Source organism: Poecilia latipinna, unplaced genomic scaffold, assembly GCF_001443285.1.
Source record: "Poecilia latipinna isolate Pla-1442-1.1 unplaced genomic scaffold, P_latipinna-1.0 Scaffold267, whole genome shotgun sequence".
Lineage (NCBI taxonomy): Eukaryota > Metazoa > Chordata > Actinopteri > Cyprinodontiformes > Poeciliidae > Poecilia > Poecilia latipinna.
Genome location: NW_015112883.1, coordinates 243,600 through 267,523, shown reverse-complemented (window position 1 = coordinate 267,523; position 23,924 = coordinate 243,600). Strand labels below are relative to the sequence as shown.

The 23,924-nt window shown below is 38.2% G+C and overlaps 2 protein-coding genes and 1 long non-coding RNA gene across 4 annotated transcripts in view; 1 reads left to right on the top strand and 2 right to left on the bottom strand.

Moving 5' to 3' along the window:
- Window positions 1-203: 203 nt before the first annotated feature.
- On the bottom strand, window positions 204-6,434 carry tmem179ba (transmembrane protein 179Ba). The gene is made up of 5 exons (XM_015033386.1): window positions 6,242-6,434; window positions 3,636-3,832; window positions 2,261-2,398; window positions 1,056-1,134; window positions 204-957 (listed from the first exon to the last, which is right to left on the bottom strand). Exons 1-5 carry the CDS (start codon window positions 6,338-6,340, stop codon window positions 778-780), a joined length of 693 nt encoding a protein of 230 aa, XP_014888872.1. The 5' UTR covers window positions 6,341-6,434; the 3' UTR covers window positions 204-777.
- Window positions 6,435-10,308: 3,874 nt separating this feature from the next.
- The window catches only part of prox3 (prospero homeobox 3), an 18,892-nt gene continuing 5,276 nt past the window's right edge, over window positions 10,309-23,924 (bottom strand). Inside the window, exons 2-7 of one of the 2 annotated variants that reach the window (XM_015033383.1) lie at window positions 21,961-22,034; window positions 19,083-20,767; window positions 18,892-18,999; window positions 15,521-15,633; window positions 14,842-14,947; window positions 10,309-12,437 (exon numbers count right to left, since the gene is read on the bottom strand). In XM_015033383.1, the coding sequence (XP_014888869.1) occupies window positions 12,264-12,437; window positions 14,842-14,947; window positions 15,521-15,633; window positions 18,892-18,999; window positions 19,083-20,765 (2,184 nt within the window). In that variant the 5' untranslated portion in view covers window positions 20,766-20,767; window positions 21,961-22,034 and the 3' untranslated portion in view covers window positions 10,309-12,263. The remainder of the gene's footprint in view (window positions 12,438-14,841; window positions 14,948-15,520; window positions 15,634-18,891; window positions 19,000-19,082; window positions 20,768-21,960; window positions 22,035-23,924) is intronic. The other variant, XM_015033384.1, reaches the window with a different exon arrangement.
- LOC106947992 (uncharacterized) overlaps window positions 21,495-23,924 on the top strand; it is a 19,395-nt gene continuing 16,965 nt past the window's right edge. Inside the window, exon 1 of the long non-coding RNA XR_001425090.1 lies at window positions 21,495-21,592. This is a non-coding gene — a long non-coding RNA (uncharacterized LOC106947992). The remainder of the gene's footprint in view (window positions 21,593-23,924) is intronic.

Genomic DNA, 23,924 nt, shown 5'->3' with positions numbered 1-23,924 from the left:
GTTTGCTTTTGTTCTGGGGTTGGTACGTACATTTTGTACAACCACCACCACAGAGAGGAAAACAAGAAGTAAAAACTGGGATGGTCATAAAGATAAATGTCTGTGTAAAGTAAAACATGAAATTCTAGTGCGTGTGCGTTGAACACTTAAAATATACTTTGCAAAAACCAAAAAATTCATCTTAAAAGAAACATGAAGCTGTATTCCAGTACAAATGAATTTAGTATTGGCCAGCAGGGGGAGACATTTAGCAACATTTCTTCTCAAATAAGGGCTTCTTTTACAGATTGAACACAATAACATCAAGTAGTATCAATGCAAACATTTACATTTGACGCTCCAGAGGTTATATTGATATTTAATACTTGATTTAGGTAAATAAAAATCACTTCTGACTTACAAGGACACTAGGTCTGCATCAGATAAATGTCTTAAGTTATCTCAGTGTTACTGAAACAGAACTTGGTTGAAAGTTTGTTTGTTTTTTGTTTTTTTTTTTACAAAATTGAAGGTAAAGATAATGAAAAATAAGTTGCAGCAATAAAGGTTTCACAATTTTTGGCTGAAAAACAAAGTTTTTGATTCAACAACTTAAAAAATACACAAAAAAAAAAAAAAATTGGCTTTAGTTACATTCTTAAATCTTTGGATTACGACACCAAAAGCACAAACTTTGATTACTTTCACTAAAGTATGCTGCTGATTACAGAAAAAAACCTGAAGTGAATGTGGTATAAAATAAGAAACATCTCCAGTTTTTCCAGCGGTCATTGGGTACTACTGCGGCCGCGGGGGCCGGTTGAAGAACGGCTCCGTCTCTGCGGCGCTCGCCCCCGGCTCGCCGAAGAGGGATCCGGCCGGCGTGGGAACGAGCTTCGCCCCCGAACTCTGGCGCTTCTGGACGATCACCAGCGTCCCGATGATGAGCCAGAAGAAGAAGTTGACCCAGACCGCTGTCTGACGAGCAACGCGACACAAAAACAGGAAAATAAACAATCAATGCGCATCAAGCATTTTGAATAAACATGAACGTCAGATTGTGGTGAGATCGGTACCTCTGCTTTGTGAAGGTTGGTGTAGATCATCGATCCTTGAATTGGACTGACCCAATTTTTCTTCTGAACTTCGTCACAACTTGAAGACAGAGGGAAAAAAAAAAAAACTCAGATACAAAGCTAAAGGCAATTTGTAACTCATCTTTTATAGAATAGTATGTAGTTTTATCCTAATCCACAAATGATAAACAACTTCATTGTTTTTATTGTAGCACCATTTGATTATGTTTTGTGTTTATTTTGAATGTATCCATTGTTTTCTTTTTTTTTTGTTTGGTTGGTTATTTTTGTCGATGTTACTCATTCTCCATTCTGGTTATTTATTTTGTAGATCAATATCTCTTCCTGTTTTTTGTTACTCTGTAATGTTTGTTCTATATGCACTAATTGGTAATAAAAAATGTATTAAAAAAAACTCATCATTTATGCTTAACTAAATTCTAAAATCTTCACATATTACATTTGTAATAGGGTTTCACTTTGACAATATCACAGATGTGAAGTTTGTCAATCATTTGTTTGTATTTGTTCTTCAAATTCATTTTGTTTAGTCAAAAAATTACTTTCACCTGTTAACTTCTGTTAGGCTGCTCTTGGCAGTTGGCGGTTACCGTAGCAACCAGTAACCGACAGCCCCTCCCCCTTTTTATCTGTTGCCGTTAGTAACTGGGGGCAGAAGCTTCTAGTCTAAAGTTAGCAGCCATCTTGATTTATATGAACTGAATTGATTATACAATAATATTCCACAAATATAAATTTCATTCTGCTTGTAATAATTTAAGTAAGATAGTGTTTCTTCAATTTTCATCTTTTTTTCTTTTTTTTCAAAACTTTATATAACATTTGTGGCTCTAAGCAAGTTTTATTAACCCAACTGAGTAAAAAATAAAAAAGGAAAAAAAAGCTGTATTAAACCTAGGTAAAAGCTATATGAATAAAATCCTCATTTATCAGACAAAGATATGTCTTTTTGCGACAAAAGAAAAGCAAAGTTTGGCTTTTTTGACAGCACCAAATCAAATAAAAAAAACTCCCATATTATATCTATTATATTTAGAGAGAAAATCTGAAAAATAAAGGTCCAGCTTCCTGTGAAAACTCAGAAATAAAACTCTGAAACGAGCTTTGTTTAGTTTGTGGTTTTGTGTCTGAGCCTGCCTGGTTTCTGACCAGAGGAGGAAAAGGCGAGTGAGTGTCTGCAGCACCTTTTGACCCCGCTAACGGTTTTGAGGATGGAGTCGCAGAGCGAGTCGCGGCCGATCTTCAGCATGCAGCCGGTGATGAGCAGGAAGAACAGAAAGATGCCGCTCACAACCACCATCACGTTCAGCCACACGCGCTCCCTGAAGGACGACAGGAAGCAGGAAGAGAAACAGAAAGGAGGATTCAGCTGAGCCTTTAACCTCAGTGGAAACAAGATATTTACTCAAACCAGACAGTAAACCTGCCACAATAATAACAAATTTCCCAGAAGTTACTGCAATAAATGTTAATGTTTTGAGACCATTTTCAAGTAATGTAATATTAATGGCATAATAACGCAAGTAATGCATTTTCAAAAGATTAATAAACTTTAAATTCTAATTAACATTTAACACGGAACTGGAAGATGTTTTAAATATCCAAAATAAATAAACAAAAACAAAAACCAAGCAATATGAATTATGAAGTGTCTGTGAACATAACTGTCCTTCAAATAAAGGGCTCGTTGAGACTAGGGACGCACCGATTGCAGTTTTCTGGCCAATCTTTAAAAAGCCTGATCTGCCTAATCCGATTTTGGCCAATACCAATTTATTATTGTCTTAAATGTTGCTAAATGTAGCAAGAAACTCACTGCCATCTTTGATTCAATACTTTGTTCTCCATCATTTAATTAATTATTGACTTAAAACAAGCTCCCATATCGAGCTCAATAATTTCCATTTGCATGGTTGGGTTTTTTTCTTGTCTCTGAATGAGGAAAGTCTTCAGTCTGGAGTTCTGGTCTCAATTAACTCTGTTTATAAGAATAATTTTGGCTACAGAGACTTCATAAGTCATTGATTTGTTGTTTATTTAAAATGTCTCCCAGATTCGGTGTTAAATGTTTGTTAGAAACTAAAGTTTATTGCTCTTTGACAATGATTTCTTGTATATTACTTGAAATTTTTCTCAAAACAATATTATTGTTTATCACAATAACTTCTGGGACAATTTATTTATTTGTTATTGTAACAGGTTTGTTGTTTCTTTAGCAGCTGAAAGTTCCAGAAATGTTACAATCCAAGGAAGAAAAGTTGAGCCTGGAGTTGGCCAAAACAAATTTCTTCCAGATTTATCTAGATGCAGCATATCGATCTGTTTCATGTGGAATAAATCATAAAGAAATAAACCTTTGAGACAGTTTTCATAAAAAAAGTGTAAATAAATTAGATTGAAAACTGCTTTCCAGTTCCTGAAGTTTAAAAGGAATACCAACAGGTTAGCTTGTTTTGCTTCATGTGTCACTCCTCTGGTTTGGGTGGTGATTAAAATAATAAAATTGACAGGACAGGACATGTCCTGCCATGTCTCGTCATGAGGACAGACTCTTGTCACCTTCTCAGTTCTCCCTCCATGCAGAAAGCGTACACCCAGTACACAGACAGGGAGAAACACACCACCGCCACCATGATGGAAATGGCCGACACAAAGTAGCACAAAGAGGCCGAGGTGGAAGCCTGGACTCCGATGACGTTTCCTGTGGCATTGTAGCTGACGCGTCCATACAGCATGCACAGACCACCGAAGTTCCCCTGACACAGAGAGAAAGACAGGTTTGAGTTCACAGACTCAGAGCAAATCTAAAATGTTCACAAGAATATAAGTCTGCAAAGGGACGCCGTTTACTTTCCTTGGTGCTGATTGGCTGAGCCCCCAAGATCGGAAATAAAGAACAGGGTTATTATAAGCCTGGCAGGCCACCAGGCTTTACTTGCACCCCCACCAGGCTAAGCTTTGCTTGTTTTATTTATCTTAGGGTTTTTAAGACTTTTTAGTTGTTTAAGTATTGTTGATAATATCTTCAAATAGCACATAGTTACCTAGTAATATTTTAAAATTTCCTCTCAACTTTAAACATTTTTTAACTCAAAAACACTGAAAGTTGCTGGATGATTGTCCTAGCTTCCCTACCGCCAGGCTAAGCTAGTTTTATGGGGGAGACAATGAAGACTGCAGATGTTAGCCTCTGTGGTAGTGCTAAAATGGCTTCCAATGTGCGTATTAATGCATATTGAAGGTGCAGTATGTAATTATTATAAAAATATGTTTTTTATATATTCGTTAAAACTGTCGCCATGTTGTAATTGTTTGTTATGAAACAGATAATCAGTGAAAACCACTGACCTCTTGAGCTACTAATTCTGTCTGAAGAAATTCAGTGTTCCCGACCAAAAACAAGCAATCGGAGCCAGGTTTTAGTGCTGTCAATCAACCTCACGTACGCACTGCTACATATGTTAATGGTGGAAAAACAACTCACCGCTACAGGAAAACTGTTTATCTATTTTTGGTGGCCATGCTAACTAGCATTAGCATTCACAACAGGCTATACTAGCTGCAGCAAGAAACGGACTGCAGGGAGGATAAGCAGCACTACAAGGAGAGGTTAGTACTAAGACCCGCCTCCTGGCTCTGATTGGTTGTTTCTAGTTAGCACTAATAGAACGCAGAGGAGATCAATTTGTTCACACTAAAAAAGCTAAAGAAGCTATCATCGCCAACAAGAATTTACTCTTTTATTTTTTAAACAAAAACCATTCATGGATCACTGCTTTTGTGTTTCATACATATACTCTTCTCTAAACCCCAATTTGACAGTTGAAAATGAGCTCTCCTTTCTACTGTCGCCTCATGCATGCTTCCTATGAGGAATTGCTGCAAAGCTGATTAATTGGTCATCCGCTGCTGCTACGTGATCGTTCAAGAGGGGTTTCTCCAAAAGTCATTGATTCAATGCAAACAGCTGGTTTTCTTTAGATAAAAACAACAAAATACTTTTTACCAACAGCAAAGTAATCTAAATTTAACTGCAGTGTTTTATAAAAAGGATCAAATTGGAAAGCAATTGATTTTAATCTGAAAAAAATCAATTTTTTTCTGAATATATACTTGTGTTGACATTTGTTGTGAATCCAAGTTAAACAAACAACAAAAAAAGTTAAATTCAATACCAGCAAAAGTATCAGACTGAACATACATGATAAACGAATGCATTAATATCCCTAGTGCTTATTGTGACACTTGTCACAATAAGTATTTAATCAATTAATCATATAATAAATTAAAAGGAGCTTGACAATTTTCATTGTTTGAAATGATGGTTAATTTTTTAAAGGCAATTTTGTTTACAGACTTCATTAACCATTTTATTTATCGTTGCAGATGTGTGAGATTTTTTTTATTTCTAATTAATTCTATTGATTTCTATTTATTATTTTTGATGCGTTTAAAATGTCTTCCAATTACAGTGCTACATTCTTTACTCAATTAAAGCTTATAAAATTTTGTATCACGGTTTCTCTGACAATTTTTATTTATTTATTTTGCATTTAATAAATGTCCTATAAATTATTTTTCTGATTTCTACATTTGGCACCTCCAGAGCTCCATACCAGTGAAAGGGGATGGGCGCGACTAGCGACTCGATCACAAGACTCGCTTATTAGTACCGCACATGTTCACATTTCCTCCAATATTTCTAACGAAAACACACCAAGATAAAACCCGAACATAACATTTAAAACACTTAACAGCCGTGATTAACTTGTTTTCCTGATACCTACATTAGATTTTTTTTTAATTCGCTGCACATTTAATATGAAATATTCCTTAGCAATAGTTACAAATAAAACCGTTGTTACACTTAAAAAATGGGAAACGGGAGAAAATGAAAGTTTACTTATGTGACACCATGGATAAAGTACACGACACTGTTAGAGGGATGTGAGAACGTATCAAAACTTTAACCAGTTGTGGGGGGGAAAAGTTGCTACAGTAGTAGATAAAGACATTGTTTAGTCTGAGCAAGGCTTTCTCTTTTGGTTCCGTGTTTTCTAAACTTTTTACACTCCCCGGAACAGAGAAGTGAGTTCTCCCGGAAGAGAGAGCGCGGCGCCCGGGTGGAAGCCCCGGGAGTTGCGGGGTTTCTCCGTGAATCTCACCTGGACGATGGTGAGGGAGGCGGCGGCGACGATCCCACAGACGAAGCAGCAGGCATACAGGCTCAGCTCCAGCACCAGCAGCACCGACACCGCCATCATCCACCCCGCGGCCCGTTCTGGACAGGGACCAACGTCAAGGCAGCCGCGATGAGCAGGGGCCACTTCCGAGAAGGAGTTTCAAAAATAAAAGCTTGATTCCTACAGGTGACCGTTAGTGAAAATATGAAATACTTTCAGGAATATTTAGTAAATTAATGTCGTTGCAAATGCATAGTAAGTTTCAGCCCCCCAAAACTGAAAATTTCACATCACATCCTTTCTAGGAAAAAGTTGAAAATGTGCCAGAAAAAATTCTGAAATTTTGAGATAATTTAAATTTTCGAGAAATTTTCTAGAAAACACATGGAAATTCCTGAGTTTGAAAAGTCTAAAATTTGCTAGAAAAAAACATACATTTCAAGATTAATATGTGAAAAACCTCAGAAATTCTGAGATTCATCTAAAAATTTCAGAAGTTTTTTTTAGCACATTTTTGACTCAGATATTCAGTTGAGCACAAAAATACATAAATTATTGTGGGGTTTTTTTGTGAGACTTTTGTTTTGTCCACATTTGATAAGGTTTACATTTCAAAAGCACACAAGACATTTCTGGTCTATTTTTTCCAGTAAATAATTTCTTATTACAGATTTTTAAAAATAGTTCTACTGGCAGATTATTTTACTTATAACATGAGAAAAATGTATTGCTTTAAGTGAAATAATCCACCAGTGGCACTACTATTTTTTTAAAATCAATATTAAGGAATTAAAATAAGTTGCTGAACTAGCTGAAAAGTTACTTTCAAGTTAGTTTACTTAGATATCTGCATTAGGAACTTGACCAAAAATACTTGGTAATGTTTTGTATTTTTGGAAGATCTCATAAAACCCATACAAGCAAACGCAGTATAGTTTCAATAAAGCCAAGTTTATCAACTCACCTGTTTCTCAGGACGTGCCGAGCTTTTATTTTGAAGGTAAAAGTGGTAAATATCCGGTGTCGCTCGCTTGCTTTAACTGTCGAGCCTCCACCGCCAAGGTCCTCCAGCCTTCAGGCTCCTTTCTTTCATATGATGTCAAGTTTCATCCTTTCAGTCTGCACAGCCCCACATAAAGACATCAGAAATCGTGTCTGTCACACAGCAGAGGTAATTCATTTAGACACTTCCTGACAAAAGCGAACAAATCTATTTTCACCGCATAACCCACTGATTCCAGCTGGGAGGTATAACCTCCAAAAGCTGTGAGAGAGAGCAGGGTCACTGGGAACTGCACTGGCTTTAAGGTTCGGTGTAGCAAATGCAGAGTCAGGCGATCAGACTTTGTCATAAGTTTGACCGTTTGAGGATTCACAGGCATGACATGGCAGTTAGACGTGGCTGCAGAGTGGAGCCTTTTCTCCTCCGTAAAGCTTAATCAAACCTTGTGACTTCTGTCATCTGACCGGGTCATTTTCTTCTATATATATGACACAATTTTAAATCAGCTAGTGGACCAGAAAGTTTCTCATTCATTCATTACACTGCAAAACCACAAACTCTTTTGGTCTAGTTTCTAGTGCTGATAAGATGTTATTTCGGATATAGGAGCTTATTTTAAAAAAAAAATAATTCCTTAATATTGATGAAAAAGTCCTAGTTCCACTGGCAGAGTATTTAACATATGACAATACAGTTTCCCCATATTTTAAAATATAATTTGCCAGTGGAACTAGTACTTTTTCATCAATATTAAGACGTTATTTACTTAAATCAGGCTCCTATATCTTTCTGAAAAATTAATTGTAAGTTACTTTTGTCTTACTTCAAGTCGTTAAAATTCTTGCTCTTGAAACTAAACTGTAGTTTCATTACATTTCAGTACTTCTTTATTTCTACATGCTCTTTAATATTGTTTTTTTATCTGCAATTCAAAGACAACATAGACTCTACTGCAAATAAAACACATTATAAATGATCCATCTCCACCAAATATGGGAGTAATTAAAGAAAAATAATCGAGAGCTAACATGCAATGTTCTGAAGGTTCAATAGTGAATAAAACAACTAAATGAGAAATATTTGTTTACCCTATAAACAGAAAAATATCTAATTAAAAAACTTAAACTTTCAGCTGCATTAAATTTAGATCTTAGCTTTCGAATAAAGGAAATAAATAGTGTAAGTGATTATTAAAGATTCACACTGAAAGAAAAAACACTTCTGGCATTAGTGGTATATATGCTTTAAGGATAAAGAGAAACATGTATTTTGCTTTTAAATGCAATCCATTTTTTAATACATTATTGTGAAAAAGTTACTTGCTAATAGATTTCTCCTGTTTTGTTTTTTTGGCAAAAACAGGATCCATCAAGCATTTGGGAAAACTGACCATTGGCACATTGGCAAGTTTTCTGTCAAATTGGTGAAAAATCACTCTTTCATCCCTAATTACTGTCAGCATTGCATCTTTTATACAAGTGAATAAATGTATTGTCTTCAATCCAAAGGATTAATCCTTAAATTGGGAAAATGTTTGCCTTTGTGTGTGCTGTTCCCTCTGAATGAGAATCAGCTGCTCTATCACAAGGGTCAAGGGCAGCTGATTTAACTTAACAAATTGAGGAAGATTTTTGGATTTGTTGGAGGCAGATGGAACGCCGTTTATAATTACTGTCACACCTGGAAAAGATGCAAAAAAGAAAAATTACTTAACTTTGAAGAACAACTCTGTACATTCAGCAGGGTCCAGTCGGCTGTGTGGGACTTCACCCAACAGGTCTACGTGTTTTTGGACTCTGAAAAGGTGTTAGGAAGTCCTGTTGGGGGTAATTCAGGTCCATGGGGTACCAGAACCCATGAACAGGGGCTGTTAGGATCCTATATAAGCAATGCCAGAGCTTGGTTTGCATTGCCAGCAGTTAATTGGACTTATTTCTGATGAGAGTTGGACATCGCCAAAGTTCCCCTTTGTCGCTGATTGTATTCACAAACTCTATGGACAGACTTTCTAGGCACAGTCAAAGTGTTGGGGGATTCGTTTTGACAGCCAAAGGATTGGGTCGTCTTTTGGGCAGATGATGTCGCCCCGTTGGCTTCATCAGGTCGTGATCTACAGCTGTTTCTTGGCGGTTTGCAGCCAAGAGACAGCTAGGATGAGGATTAGTGCCTTCAAATCTGAGACCAGACCATGGTCTGGAGCTGGAAACGTATAGAGTGCCTTTTCACTGCTTGGGACGCTGTTGGCCCGAGTGGAGGGACTTTAGTATCTTGGAGTCTTATTCACTAATAATAGAATAAAAGAGTAGGAGGCTGATTGGTGAAAGCTGATTGGTCATCTTGAGTTATTGGTTGATCTACGTTCCTGCCCTCATCTTTGGTCACAAGCTTCAGGTCATGACCAAAAGAACTCTGATTGTGGATACAAGCAACTGGAATGAGGATCAGCATCTCTAAATCTGAAGCCATTATCTTGAGCCAGAAAAGGGAAGACAACTTGCTCCAAGTGTCTTGGGTTCTTGCTCAAGGGAAGAATGGAGCAGGAGATTGATAGGCGGATTGGTGTAGAGTCTAAAGTGATGCTACACCAGACTGAGTGTCAATTAACTAGTCGATCCGCATTCCTACCCTCATGTGTCTCCAAACTGAGTTTCCTCCACCGGATGTCTGGGTTCTCCTTTAGGGTGAGAAGCTCAGTCGTCCTGGAGGGACTCAGAGTAGATCAGCTGCTACTCCACATTGAAACTACAAAAAGGCTTTCTATACTGTAATCATGTGGACTTTATAAACTCTTTTTTGCTTATTTTTTTTAAAACAATTGATAAAGTTTTTTTTTAATTGAATTTAATTGAGTCAGTTCAGACTAAAAATGTCACCAATTGGTGTAAATCAAGCAAAAAGTAAATAAAAAATTAAATCCCTCATTCTCAATGTTGGGTACGGTGGAGGATCCTTGATGCTGTGGGTGTGTTTTAATGTTTTCTACACATCTTTACCAATAAATATGGAAGGTGTTCATGTTGCATATAAATAAACACATTTCATGACATGAGGTTGGTATTACTTTAATTAGCTGATAAGACGTAAAATTCATTGAATGAGGCACAGATCTACAGCAAAGACTGCAGCACATTCTGTACAATGTGAAGGAAAAAAATTAAAATTACAAATCTGGGAAACAAGCACTTGAATTCACGTCACAAATAATTACACCAACAAAAGCTATTTTGTTTTCAGATCAAACAATCACAACATACAAGATTTAAAATATAAAACAACCATTCTGCAAAACAAAAGCTCAGATATTTTAACTTACTTAGTTCAGCTTCACGTCCAAAGAATATAAAATATTTCAAGAGTACATAAGAGAAACACCAAAGACATCAATATACAGCTATGTCAACTTCAATATGTCTGAACAGATTTCCATGTTGAGTACATTTTTATTTATCATGCACAAAAGCTGTACAGTAGTTACACTCTGAGCAAAGACACTTTGAAGGATAATCAATACATTTCTAGACTCTCATAAATAATCAAAGATTTGTCCAGCATCACAAAGAACTACTTTCTATGAAGATTAAAAGCTGCTTCAGATGGAGGGAAATTAGAAAAACGGATTCTGATAGAAAATGAACTCTGATGTTTTCCCACTGGATAGCGAAGGGATTCACAGGAACGTGTTTTCGTTAATGTTTGTCTTTGAGCTGCAGGAAATCAAAGTCAATCTTTTCAGCTTTTAAAAGAACCAGCCAGGATATTCCCCACTAACGTGATCACATCCTCTGAGTATTTTCGCATTTTCTAACCTTGAAGCCAGAAATTTCATTGTATTTTGTTGAGATTGTTTGTGACGACACAGAGTCGTGCGTAATTGTGAAGTTGAAGAAATCTTGATATGTGGTTTTCATTTGTGTTTACAAATGAAAATATGTTTGACACACCTGGCTAAAACCCGTGGCAACCAAATATGAAGCTGTGCAACACAGCGAGTCTATGGAAGAGGAAACTCTGATCAAATGAGAAAATTATTAAACTTTTGTCGGTGCTGCGGGTGTTTTAACCCTTACACTTTTTGTGCTGAATGATTAAACATTGTGACTTTCCATTTTTGCTTAAAAACTGCATTTCAGCAGCATAAATTTGATATTTATGTAAATAAACAATTGAGATTTTATAACAGGAGAGCCTTTAAACTTTTTGTCAAGTGGCCCAAAATGTTAAATTAAAAGTAATCAGTAAGGAAGATTTAAAAAATAAAATAAAATAAAATAGAATAAAGCAAATTAATTAGTCCAATTTTTTTGTTTGCCATTTGTAGTGACACTGATGTTATTTATTCGATCGACAATGATGTGCAGCTCAATTGGGCTCAGTTGAACAAATTTACAACAAATGAACAAAGTGGGCTGAATACAAATGTATATCCGACTTCCTTTTGTAAACACAAATGTTAAACCATTTAAATTGACTTCACAGTTGGGCACTATTTTCTGTTGATGTCACGTAAAATCCCAATGAAGTCTGTAGATGAAGTATTGAACGGGTGCATTAAATTAAATTTTCTCTGGAATAACTTGCGAATGTTTCTCTAAAATTCCAGCTAATCGTCAGTGAAACGCAGCCTCACACATACAGAGGGACTCGTTATGAATCTGTGACAGAACGAACAATACGAGGCTGTGTCAGCGCTCGGTTTCAGGAGAGTTTTATCAAACGTGTAATGTAGAAAAGCTGCGGTTTGCAGCCTGACTGCAGAGGAATGTTTGCAGAAGGAATTCCTGCTTTTAATTCAGCGGTATGGCCAGGATAAGTGCAGTCACAAGACTCTCGTTTGAGCACTGAGCGCGTCCACTGTCTGTCCTGTGTTTATGTCCCAAATAATGGTTTTTAACCTCAAACTGAGAACCAGACCCATCATTTACAGCTTGACAGTTTGTTTAAACCTTGATAAAAATGTGATTGAGCATGCAGTGGAGTTCACGTAGAGGAGAAACGCAGAGCTCAGCCCACCGGACAGCCAGGCATCCTGAAGGCATCCGGCAGAGGACTGTCCAGCTTGCAGATGATTTTATATATTCCTTTCTTCCAGCAGGGGTCGCTGTCTCTCCCAGTCCAAATGGCCGAGTAAAACTCCCTCAGAGCCACTTCTGACACCTCGATGAACCTCTCAGGAACCTGCACACAGAAACGGACCAGTCAAAGTCCGTAACACGTACTGGCAGAGGAGGCAAACCCTTAGTTTAGTAGATTATCATTATTCAAAAGCAGCAAATGATAAATAAACAGTAATTCTAAAAAAGTAAGTGCACCCTCTTTCAGGGTGATAAAAAATTGATTTATTTAGATTTAGATATATTTAGTCATTGTTTAGCACATAATCATTTTCAGTTTGTTGAGGTTGCAAACATGTTAATCAAGTTGCGGTCCAGACTTTGACTGGACCACTGCTGTACCTACATTCACTTCTTTTTCAGCCCTTCTGTTGTAGATTTGACTTTGTGTTTGGGATCCTTGTCCTTTTGGTCTCATGTTGTTATAAAGAGAAGTTCAAAATCAATTCACTAGCTACATTTCCAACCAATTGTTGGGAATTATGAGAGAAAATAAAACAGAAAATGTGAATTAGTCATGTTTCTACTGGTTTGGAGCAAATTGACCAGTCAACGTGTAATTTTGTCAAACTTTGACGTTTCTTATGACTTTAATAAGCAGGAAGTAAAGGCTGCAAATTAGCATGGACCACATATAAGAAAAATTAAGAGAGCTTTCCCCTCCAACCTGGAGGTTTGTACTGAAATTTGCCTTACCAGAGGCACCAAACTCAGAAATCTCTCTGTATGTTTGGCTTGAACTGACCATATAGTTCTGCATATAAATGTTTTTTTTTTTTTAAGTTTCGTTATGAATTGGCTCAGTTTATAAGAAAACTGACTTCTTTGAAGGAATGTAGGCTTGGTGCTGCACTTTGTTTAGCCATTTGTCTTCTTCTTCAAGCTCTAGATTTTTTCTCTCATTTCCTGCAGTCTGTTGCAGACAGTGTAGCTTTTCAGGTTTTTATGATAGTTTTATATATGAAAATGACATGTTTCACAGTTTTTTAAAAACAGGCACTATTTTTAATTTTACATTTTAAAAGTTAATTGGTTTTAAGTTTTAAATACCAACCTGATTCACTTAAAGCTTTTTCCTGACATTTTTGCTGTAAATTCAGTGGACCACTACTGCCAACTAGTGGTGATAAAAAGATGTACATTTTGTGACAAGATAAGAATTGTTTTAACAGTTTGTGTCCTGCATTTCAAAAAAACATCTACTGTATAATATTTACATTTTTGGTCAGAAGTTAGTGGTTTATATATTACAGAAAATGTATTTGAGACATTATTTCCCTGAGTAGAATGAAAATAGAACCCCATTTTTCAATTACATTTAAAGACAAATAGTTTATTGCATTGGGGATTTTTTCTAATTCAAACCAGTCAAAATTACACACCCAGGCTCAAGTATATATTGAAGCCACCAATATTTAGATAAATGCCACTGAAATTGTATAGAAACAAGCTTCTAACAGGACATTTACCTACTCTTCTGAACAGAAATGTTGATGTTTCATTTAAATTGTGTGATTTTCAATAGGACTGAAGTCTAGGACATTTTTATTGCTTTAACAAGTCAATTATAAGCAACAAAATTTGGCTTTTTTGACCCAAAAAGTTTAAAATAATAACTACAACTGAGTAAAACAACATATTAATTGCATAACCAACAAGATTGCAGCACCTGGTTTCTGGATGGTAAGTCAACAACAAAACACTTATCTTTTCCAGCAGCGCAAATGGCGGTAAAACCAGCTAACCAAAGTGCTGGAACTTTCTTTGGGTTGCTAGGTAACGGGCTGGGCTTCACATTGGTTGCTAGGTAACGGGGACAGTGCCTCTCGAATGGAACTTAATATTTTAGAAACGTCTCATTTTCCAGATCCCTAAAAACTTGAACTTGTTGGCAAAAAATAGCTGGATGCTTTTTTTTTTTTTTTTTTTTTAAATCACTTGGTCTGTTTTTTAGAAGCAGTTGAGACCCAAATGGAAGAACAAAAACAGGCGAAATGTAAATTTTGGATATACAATAAAAGCTCGGCTTAGGTCAGTTTGGTAGAAGCTCTGACATTTTCCTAACAGGACACAGATCCAAAACACACATCCCAACTGGTTCATCTGGAATGACTCCATCTCCACCATATGGAAAATATATGCGCTTCCCTTAAAACTGGGAATGAGCCAATAAAAAAACAACTTAAATGGAGTTAATTTAAAGAGTAAATACAATAGGTTGACAAATGTATGCCAGAAACTTAATGATTTATGTCATTTCTGTCTTCCAAACATCAGTACGACAGTATGTATGTTTATGTTTTACCGGATTTGGCATAAACCGAACCTTGTGCTCCTACTTTTTGTTTTTAAAACGGCTGTTTCTCATACACTCATTCCCTCCTGGTGAAAGATGATTAAAATAAATCAGATTAGCATGACATGACTGCCTACATGTCAGTAAACGCCTGTACTGATCCTGTCCTGACCTGGTAGACGTTGCTCTTGTTGTAGTGCATGTTCAGGATGCGGTACAGCTCCGTATCTCGACCCACTTGCAGCTGATTCTCTCGGCCCAGACGAGCTGCGCCGTCCCTGCGTCAGAAACATCCTCAGTTTCATTCATCCTTTGTACAAACATTTATTGACTTGAACAAATCAGAACACAGACAATCTAAATGAGCTCAAAGTCATCAAAGTTTCAAGCAACACAAGTCATTTTTTCTGTTTACATTTGTTGCTATGTGAAACTGCTTATGTGATTAATTTTTAATCACATAAAAGCTGATTTAAGTGCAGCGAAATCAAACGTCTCTGGATAAATGTGGTTCTACTTATTATAAACGCCTGGTTGAAAAAAGATGAATACTTTGTGCTGGATTTAAAATTTTTCCATCTCAAGAAAATTATGTCGGTAATAATTTTATTCTATTCTATATTCATTTTATTTTTATTACTAAAAATGTCCGCCTGTGATGGACGGGTCAAATTTAAATCAAACTGCAGTCACTGAGCCGCACTTTGGTCACCCCTATTTAATATATACCTATAAATTGTTCCACTCCTTTTTGTAGAGAATATAGATCATTAAATTTGTAAGAAAGATTAAAATGAACGCTAGCAGACTCTAGCGTAGATGGAGTAAATTCGGGGCAGAGTGTAACTCACCGGGTGAGAGCGTCGCGGACCGCCTGGCGTGCAAATCGCTCCATCTGGATGTAGAAAAACTCCCTGAAGTTGCTGAACCATTTAATCATCTGCGAGGTCACGCAGCGGTTAAACTAGACAGCAGGAGAAAGATCCTTATTAGCTTTATTTATGATGTCATAATATTTTTATTTCATGGGCTGGACAGACTGCAAAACAATATCCAGCTTCAATTTATTTGAAAACGATTAACAAACCAGAGAGCAGCTATTTTTGGTCTGTACAGTTTGAGTTTGGACAGGCTGCGGCTGCTTGATGCTTCAGGGTTAGCTGATGACACCTGTGCTGGCCGACCCTGAAGCCGAAAACTAATTCAGGTCACAGCTTTGATCCCTCTGCTGAACATTTAAATAAGTGTAAAACTAATTCTGCCTCATTGCAGCAGCTCGCACGTAATATTCTAGAGAAACCAAACGTCTGGGTTCAGTAAATTCATTTAGTGGGGAAGAAATTGTAAAAAAATAGTTGGAAATCGTTCTTTTTTATTTTAGGGATTGAGTCAAGGCTCCTGCAGTCACCGTATGACTTTTTACACCTCTGTTAAATACAGTTGGCGCTGTGTGTTTTGCTTCTGTCCAGACTTTTGTTAAACATTGTGAAAACATGCAGGAATTGCTCTGAGATTTAATTTGCAGCACCGTCTTAAAATCTGATGGATAAAACACTATCTGCGTTTCTATTTCAAATGTGCACAAAACTTTGTCGATTTTCCACTAATGTGGAAAAAACACAATTTCTAAACTGCAAACGCAATTAAAATCACATTTGAATATGTTTTTTCATCCGATAAGTAATTAAAAAACATGACAACCGTCTTCCTCTTACCACCTGCTGCAGATTTATTCGTCTTTTCTGCCAGTAAAAACACCCGGTTATTAATCACATGGTTGTTGATTGGGATTATCTAATCTAATCTAATTTTGATGCAGCCGAAAAACCACCTCATTTTTATTTGGAAAAACGTGAGGTTTTTTTCTAAAATGTTGTTTTTCCACTGAACAAATTTATTTTCATAATTCTAATTTGTGTAATTCTGTGGTCAATGGAGATGCAGCTACTGTGAACATGCAAAATAATGTACAACGTTTCACTCTTAGTATAAGGTAGCAGATGGATTCAAATCCTTCACTCAGGGCCACACAGATCTAGGACAATATGCCGTTTTTGTTAAGTCAAGGCAATTAAGTTTTACATCAAAATAAACCAATAAATGTGAGAAATCTATTTGAGATGCTTTAAAAGCCTCTATAATTTCATATCATAATCCTTATTTGGTGATTTTACATAATGTCATTTTTGCATCAGGGGGTCCAAAATGAGCCTGGTCTAAATGTAAACTAGTTGATGTATCCAGATGGAAAGCACCATAAATGTTATTTATATATTATTGAATTTTAATACTGCATTCACTTGATTGACCTTCCTATCAATAACTGAATATTCAGTTTTATAAGTGGATCAAACATGAATTAAGACTCTGACTCTGAACTTTAAATCTATTTACATTGTGGTCTAAAGAGCATTTAAAATGAATATATAAAGAAGGCCATCCTTTGACTGAGACTGAAAGACCCTTAAAAGAAAAGGCCAGTAAACTCATGTGGTTTTATTCAGTGGTGGGCACATTTAAGCTAATATGCTAATAGTGGAAATAAGTTTTAGTTTAGCACTTTTGCTATCCTTTGAAATTTTTACCACATCTGGCTACCTCTAAATTGATTTTTTCCAGCTATATTCCAAATATACTTGGCTGTTTTGGAAATATTCTGTTGAATAAAGTTTGACATCTTTGTTGAAGGTTTGGTTATTGACCATTAAGAGTTCTTAGTTTGTTAGTTTAATCCATGCTCTTATTTTGAAGTGGGTGAAGACTATTTACACGGCAGTTCCATTTCCTCTCTTTTTCCCTTCAAAAACTATATTTTAAACCAGCAACATTCAGGAACAAAATAAAACATGGACAGGAGCAAACAATATATAAATATACTGTAAATACAGTATCTAAGGGTAATATAGAACATCCAAAATTACAATGCAAAAGTTAAATTATTGTTCAATAGTTGTTGTCTTTCAAAGTTTCATAGCTTGAAATTAAGGTAGCGCTTTAGCACTAGCTTCCACTAAATACTGTGTTGGTGTGATGTGTTAGTGTTAGCAGAACTAACTCTTTAGTTAGCTAGTTAGTGTGACATACCATGATATTACATGGTGATAATGATAAGAAGATATCAATTAATTCACACGTCAAAGAATCAACCTGTGGATGATAAGGGGAAGAGAGCTACAATTCAACTCTGAGCAAGAGGAATGTTTTAGACATTTTATTGCTAGCAAAAATGTCAGGGTCCTTCACAGCACACGCAATTTCTGATAGGTTTCATCGACCTGTCGACCTCGCTAATAAAAGTTAGCAACTGGGTAAAATAAGCGGCAAGCACTTTCTGAATAGCCAAGGGTTCAAACCCTCTGTACGAAGCAAAGCTTAGAACCAGGGACTGGTTTTTACCAGGACAGAGAGGTACAGATCCATAGTAGAGCTGTGGAACAGGAGGATAGACGGAGTCTTGTCTGAAGTAAAGTAAGCACTGCTCTGATCTGTCATGGTGAAGAAATTGCATTGAGCAGCCACTCTTCTGTTTTGCAAACCGAGAGAGTTGGTTTGAGTATATTTTAAAATACCTACACTGGCTCCCTGTAGCTCAGAGAATAGACTTTAAAATACTGTTGTTAGTTTATAAATCACTGAATGGTTTAGCACCACAATACATTAAAGATCTGCTGTTGTATCAACCTTACAGACCTCTCAGGTCTTCTGGTTCTGCTCTGAAAAACCAGAACCAAATATGGAGAAGCAGCATTCAGCTTCTACACACCACAAATCTGGAACAAACTTCCAGAAAACTGCAAAACAGCCGAAACACTGAGTTTCTTTAAATTTTGACTAGAAATCCACCTGTTTAGAGTTTCCTTTGAAACATAATTAATGAGACATTGGCCAAAATACTTTATGCATATTGACGATCTTCATGATGGCGCTCGTCAAAATGTAATGTCTGTTACTGGTTTTCACAAACGTTGACTGTATGTTGTGTTTATTACTTTTTATTCTTGTGTTTTTATGATTAAAGCACTCTGAACTGCCTTGTTGTGAAAATTAATCAGGTTTGTGGTATACAAACAAACTTGGTTGGATGGTTGGTCAGTTGGTTGGTCGGTTGGTTGGTCGGTTGGTCGGTCGGTTGGTTGGTTGGTTGGTTGATCTTCCTATACCGTGTGATCCTGTCTTGGATAACTAGGGACTATGGACAGGTGGATCATTGAGGCACACTTACCTTGACATCAGGGAAGTAGGTCTTGAGCGTGTTGGAGCTGGGGTACCGTGTGTAGAAGAACATGAGCTTGGCTTTCTTCAGATGGCAGGGAGACAATCCCTCCTGAGTGTAAACATGACACAGGTTAAGGACAAACACGAACAAACACAATCCTCTCTGTTAGTCCTTCCCTCAAATGACAAAAAGGATATCCCGCCGGCGGTCAGGTAGAGCTCTCCTCCGTCCATTCCTCCGCCTCCTCTGATGCTCCCGTCTCCCCTCACCCCCCTCTCCCTCTCTCTGACTCCGTGGCGAGTCAGCGACGGGTCCAGGTGTCCGAGAAAAGGGAGCGGAGGGAAGGAGGCATGAGAGGAGAACTCCAGGAAGGGGTCGGAGTTCAGGTAGTCCTTCCGAGACGGAGCGAGATGCGGGAGCTGTGGGTGGTGGAGCGAGCGGGAGAAGAGCTGCTGCATGGAGTAGTGGAGTAATGGAAGAGGAAGAGGCGGAGGTGGAGGAGGAGGTGGTGGAGGTGGTGCAGGGAAGGAGGATGATGAGGAGGAAGAGGATGATGAAGAGGGGTGGAAGGAAGAGGAGGAGGAAGTCTCTTTGGGCTGTGAAGCTGGAGGCAAGAGTGGAGGGTGAGGAAGAGGAGTGGGTCGGGTCAAAGAGGGGTGATGAAGGGGGAGGTTTGGGTGGGAGGAGTTGATGCTGGTGGAGAGTGGTGGTCCAAGAAGAGGGAAGGTCTTCCGCGTGTCAGGTGACCTGTGAACGGCCAATGGCATTGCCAGATCTGGTCCAGGAGGAACCAACTTCTTGAGCTGCTGCTCTCTGTCTCCATCCTCCTTCTCCTTCATCGGTTCCTCCACTCTTCCTCTCGTCAACAGTCCCATCCAGCCGTCCCTCACTTTCCCTCCGTCCTGCGCCTGATCAGACGGATGGAAGGAGATGGTGGCAGGAGGGGAGGAATGGTCCATCATCTCCGTGTAAAGACGAAGGACTCGGTCAATGACTCGCGCCACAGCGCTGCCCAGCTCCAGCTTCAGTGCCTGCGCAAACTTCTGTCCTCCCTCCTCATCCTCGTCTTCAGCGCCTCCGTCCCAGTCTCCCCTCGTCAGACCTCCGCACTCCAGCCACAGTCTCGATCCCTCCATGATGCCCTCCATGTCTCCTTCTCTTCCTCTCTCTGTCCGCCTTTCTCTGTCTTTTTGCAACTCGTCTTTCCGTTTGTGGAAGGTGTCAAAATGGGAAACAGAAAGCAGGGAGAAAGATTCCTTCTCCATCTCAGCGCCATCGATGTCCTCTTCATCAAACATCTCTCCTGTGACATCCTCCTCATCTTCCACCGTCCCTTCATCTTCATCACACCTGGTTCCGCTTAGGCGCTTTGTTTTCTTCTCCTCCTTCTCTGCCTTTTCCCCAAACGCCCTCCAGACTTTCTCCTGCAGGGCCTGCAGTCTCTCCCTGGCCTCCTCAAGCTGCTCCTTCAGCTCCTCCCTCTCCCGTCTCCTCCCCTCTCTCCTCTTCCCTCCGTCCTCCAACTCCTTATCTTTCTGCCTGCACTCCAGCTTCATCCTTTTCACTTTCATGACGTCTTGACTCCACTCAGCCATGAGGACGGTGTCGTTGCACTTCCTTTTCACCTCCGTCAACTCGTCCTCTCCCTCCATCATCCCCTCTTCTTGCTCCATTTGAGTGGCAGTCACTTCGTTCTGGTTTGCGGTCAGGATCCTCCGTGGGCCTCCGCCCGGCTGGAGGAGATGGTGGATGAGGGGGAAGCCTGGGGGTCTGAAGCCGGGAGCGGTGTGGACTCCAGGGAGGTCGGTGGAGGAGAGACCGGGAGTAAAAGTCCGTATCTGGGGGGAGGAGTCATCGAAAAGGTCTGTAGGTGAATCCATCACTGCAAAGACAACCACATAAAATTAGTGTTGATAAATTTGGCTCTGTATTTTAAACAGTTTTTGTTGTTCTAAAAATGTAAAAGTGACAAAACTGGTATTCATATTCACTACTGCACAACTATCGCAAACTTCAGTGATCACTTATAATCAACTATATTTTTTGCGGATAAACTGTATAAATTGATCCTTTTTTGAATAAAAGCTACTAAAGGGTCTGAAAAGTTGCTAAATATAAGTGGATAAGTTGGCAACAGTGCTTCTCATCCTGACCACTCTGGCTTAACCACGCCCCTTTGTGTCTCTTGGCTCCGCCCACTTTCTGGAACTTTCTAAATCTGCCAGGGGGCGGGGCTTAGGCTTTAACAAGGGGGCTAGTTACACTTTAACTGTGGGGTTCTATTTTTTTTAAGAAATAAAAATATGAAAAGTGTTCAGTTTATTAATATTCAACCCATTAAGTTAGGGGTGTCAAATTCATTTTTGTTTTGGGCCAAATCAAAATTATGAATACTCTCAAAGGGCCAGTTGTGCCAGAATGCTGACAAAATCTGTTCACAAACTGTTAAAATATCAATGCATTCTTGAAATGAAATATTATTGAACATCTTTTCAGTCTTGAACATCTTTTCAGTCCCTCTAGGTTTTTGTGATTTTTTGCAATAGAAATCAAAGTGTTTGTGGTACTAATGTGGAAATATTTGTACTTCTTTATGATGGTAAATGGACTATAATCTGACATCAATCTAGGCTGAGGTAGCTGTTTAGAACAAGTAAGAAAGTTTTTGACAATTTCTGAGAAAAATCTGTAATAAACTCCCAATTATGTATCAGTGGCACAACTACACATTATTCAGGAGGATGCAAAAACATAAATCTTCTCTGCCAAAGTTATCCAGATTCCAAAAAGACGAATAACAGAAACGTTTTGATTGTACTCACAATTTTTACTAGAATCTCTCAATAAAAAGGACTAAAAAATTGAAAGTATTGACACTTTTTTATAAGGATTATTCTTACAAAAGCAAAATGAGAGCGGTCTTTTACATTCCCAATGTCACATTCAAATTAATTTCCTTTCCTTTCAGAGAAAGAAAATATCTCCAATCAAAATATGTTTTTAATGTGAGATTTGGTGAATTAATCTATTATTTATTTCACTGTGACATGGTCAGAACATGAATGCTCAACTAACCTGGACAACAAAACAGGCCACTGATTGGTCAAAGGCGCTGCAGCCTCGTCCACTTGGATCTTTATAATGATGATCTGCAAAAATTAAACAGGAAGGAGAACTTTAACTGGACGGAACCTTAAAGATGGATGGATGGATGGATGGATGGATGGATGGATGGATGGATGGATGGATGGATGGATGGATGGATGGATGGATGGATGGATGGATGGATGTCAGAGAAATCACCGACAGAATCATTTAAAGTCAAACATCCAACCACAAAACCCAACCTCATAATTCAAGATGGCTGCCACATGCATAAACATAAAAAATGCAGATCATGAATATTATTTGTACTTCTACCAGGTTATATCTGATTAAATTAGTCACATAGTGTCAGTGAAAGCTTTGTTGTGCTGTGTGAATATTTTTCAGACACATCTTGTTATTGGCTTGTAAAGCTAATCATCGCTAGTTTGGCCCTCACACTGTGACAGAGGTGAGTTGGGTCTGATGTCCTTCTGAGTTTCATTTTAACCATGTCTACCAGCTTCAAACTTAAATATTTTTCAGCTTGTTTTTGTAGTTTTTGTCTGTTAAAGGTTCCTTGAATAGGATAGGTCTCTGAGCTATACAAAACAGTTTAATTACAATTGTGCACAAAACGTTGAGTTGGCCCCCACTCACACATGAAAATGGTTGCAAACAGATGCACAATTATACATTATACATCTCTGAAAAGTATTAGTAGAGCTTCCTACACAACCAACAAGAGTGCAGCAAGTTGTTTCTGGATGGTAAGTCAACAACAAAACGCTTGTCTTTTCCAGCAGCCATTGTACAGCGCATACAGCAGTAAAGCCAGCTGACCAAATATGCTGGAACTCCACTTTGGTTGCTAGGTGACAGACTGGGCTTCACTGGGGTTGCTAGGCGACAGGACAGTGCCTGTCGTGACTTAACAATATGGAGGTTTTTTTAAATGCTTTATATTCTGGACACCAAAAAACAGCTTGCTGGGTTTTTTGGGTGTGTGGGCTGTTATTAGAAGCAGCACAAATCCACATGGAAGTATAAAAATGTGCAAAATGTGAATTTTGCAATATAGGTCTTCCTTAAATATGTAACATGTCGCACTCAAATCTCAGTTTTAAACTTTGGAATAAATATGAAACATATTAATGGGGTTTTTGTGGCTTTTATTGACATAAGGAAGAGAGAAAAGTTTCAGAGTTAAGAATTGAACCCAGAATAACTGAGCTGCGAACTATCGCATCTGTAAATATGGTGCCTACTCTACCTCTACATCACAAGATATATTTATTGTTAAGCAACAGATTTGTATCAGGCTGAACAGGAGGAACCAAAATCAGATGTAGGGCAGAGAGAAAGAGGTTAACAGCCTGTGGGTCAGGCTATGTGCTGGTAGGGCACCGGGTAACATCTGGCTCATGATCTCTGCCTTGCATCATCCTCCGGGTTTCGTTCTATACTTCCTGTTGTGTTTGAATCCGTACTCCACAACCTAACAAAAACTGGAAATAACAACAACATACGAGTCTTTTTATATGTTCCAAATGATAAACATCGGCTTATTCTCACCTTCCTTTGTACAACAGAGCATTTTAAACACAAAGAGCCGGTCCTCATCTCTGTTTTTTACTAACCTAACCTCCCTCCCCCTCCCCCCCCCCTTTTCCTTCCTCTGCCATCCTCTCTTTTCCTCCCCCTCAGTGTGTTATCTGTTTGGGCAGGTTGTTAAGCTCTGTTTGATCAGAGTGTTTATCGTCACACACACTTTCACCATCAAAAAAACGGAAAAGAGGCTTGAGAGAGGGCTAACAATGGTCAACTGTCCTTGTACAGTGAAATGGAGTGAGAGTAGTGTGAACAGCAACACCCATAATCCACTTCAGATAGATCGACAGATCGACAGATCGACAGATAGATAGATAGATAGATAGATAGATAGATAGATAGAT

Coding starts and splice junctions, on each gene's coding strand:
- tmem179ba (XM_015033386.1), bottom strand. CDS start 6,340: ATGATGGCGGTGTCGGTGCTGCTGGTGCTGGAGCTGAGCCTGTATGCC. Junction 2,399..3,635: donor ATGGAGGGAGAACTGAGAAG/GTGACAAGAGTC, acceptor GTCGTCCTTCAG/GGAGCGCGTGTGGCTGAACG. Junction 958..1,055: donor CCAACCTTCACAAAGCAGAG/GTACCGATCTCA, acceptor GTTGCTCGTCAG/ACAGCGGTCTGGGTCAACTT.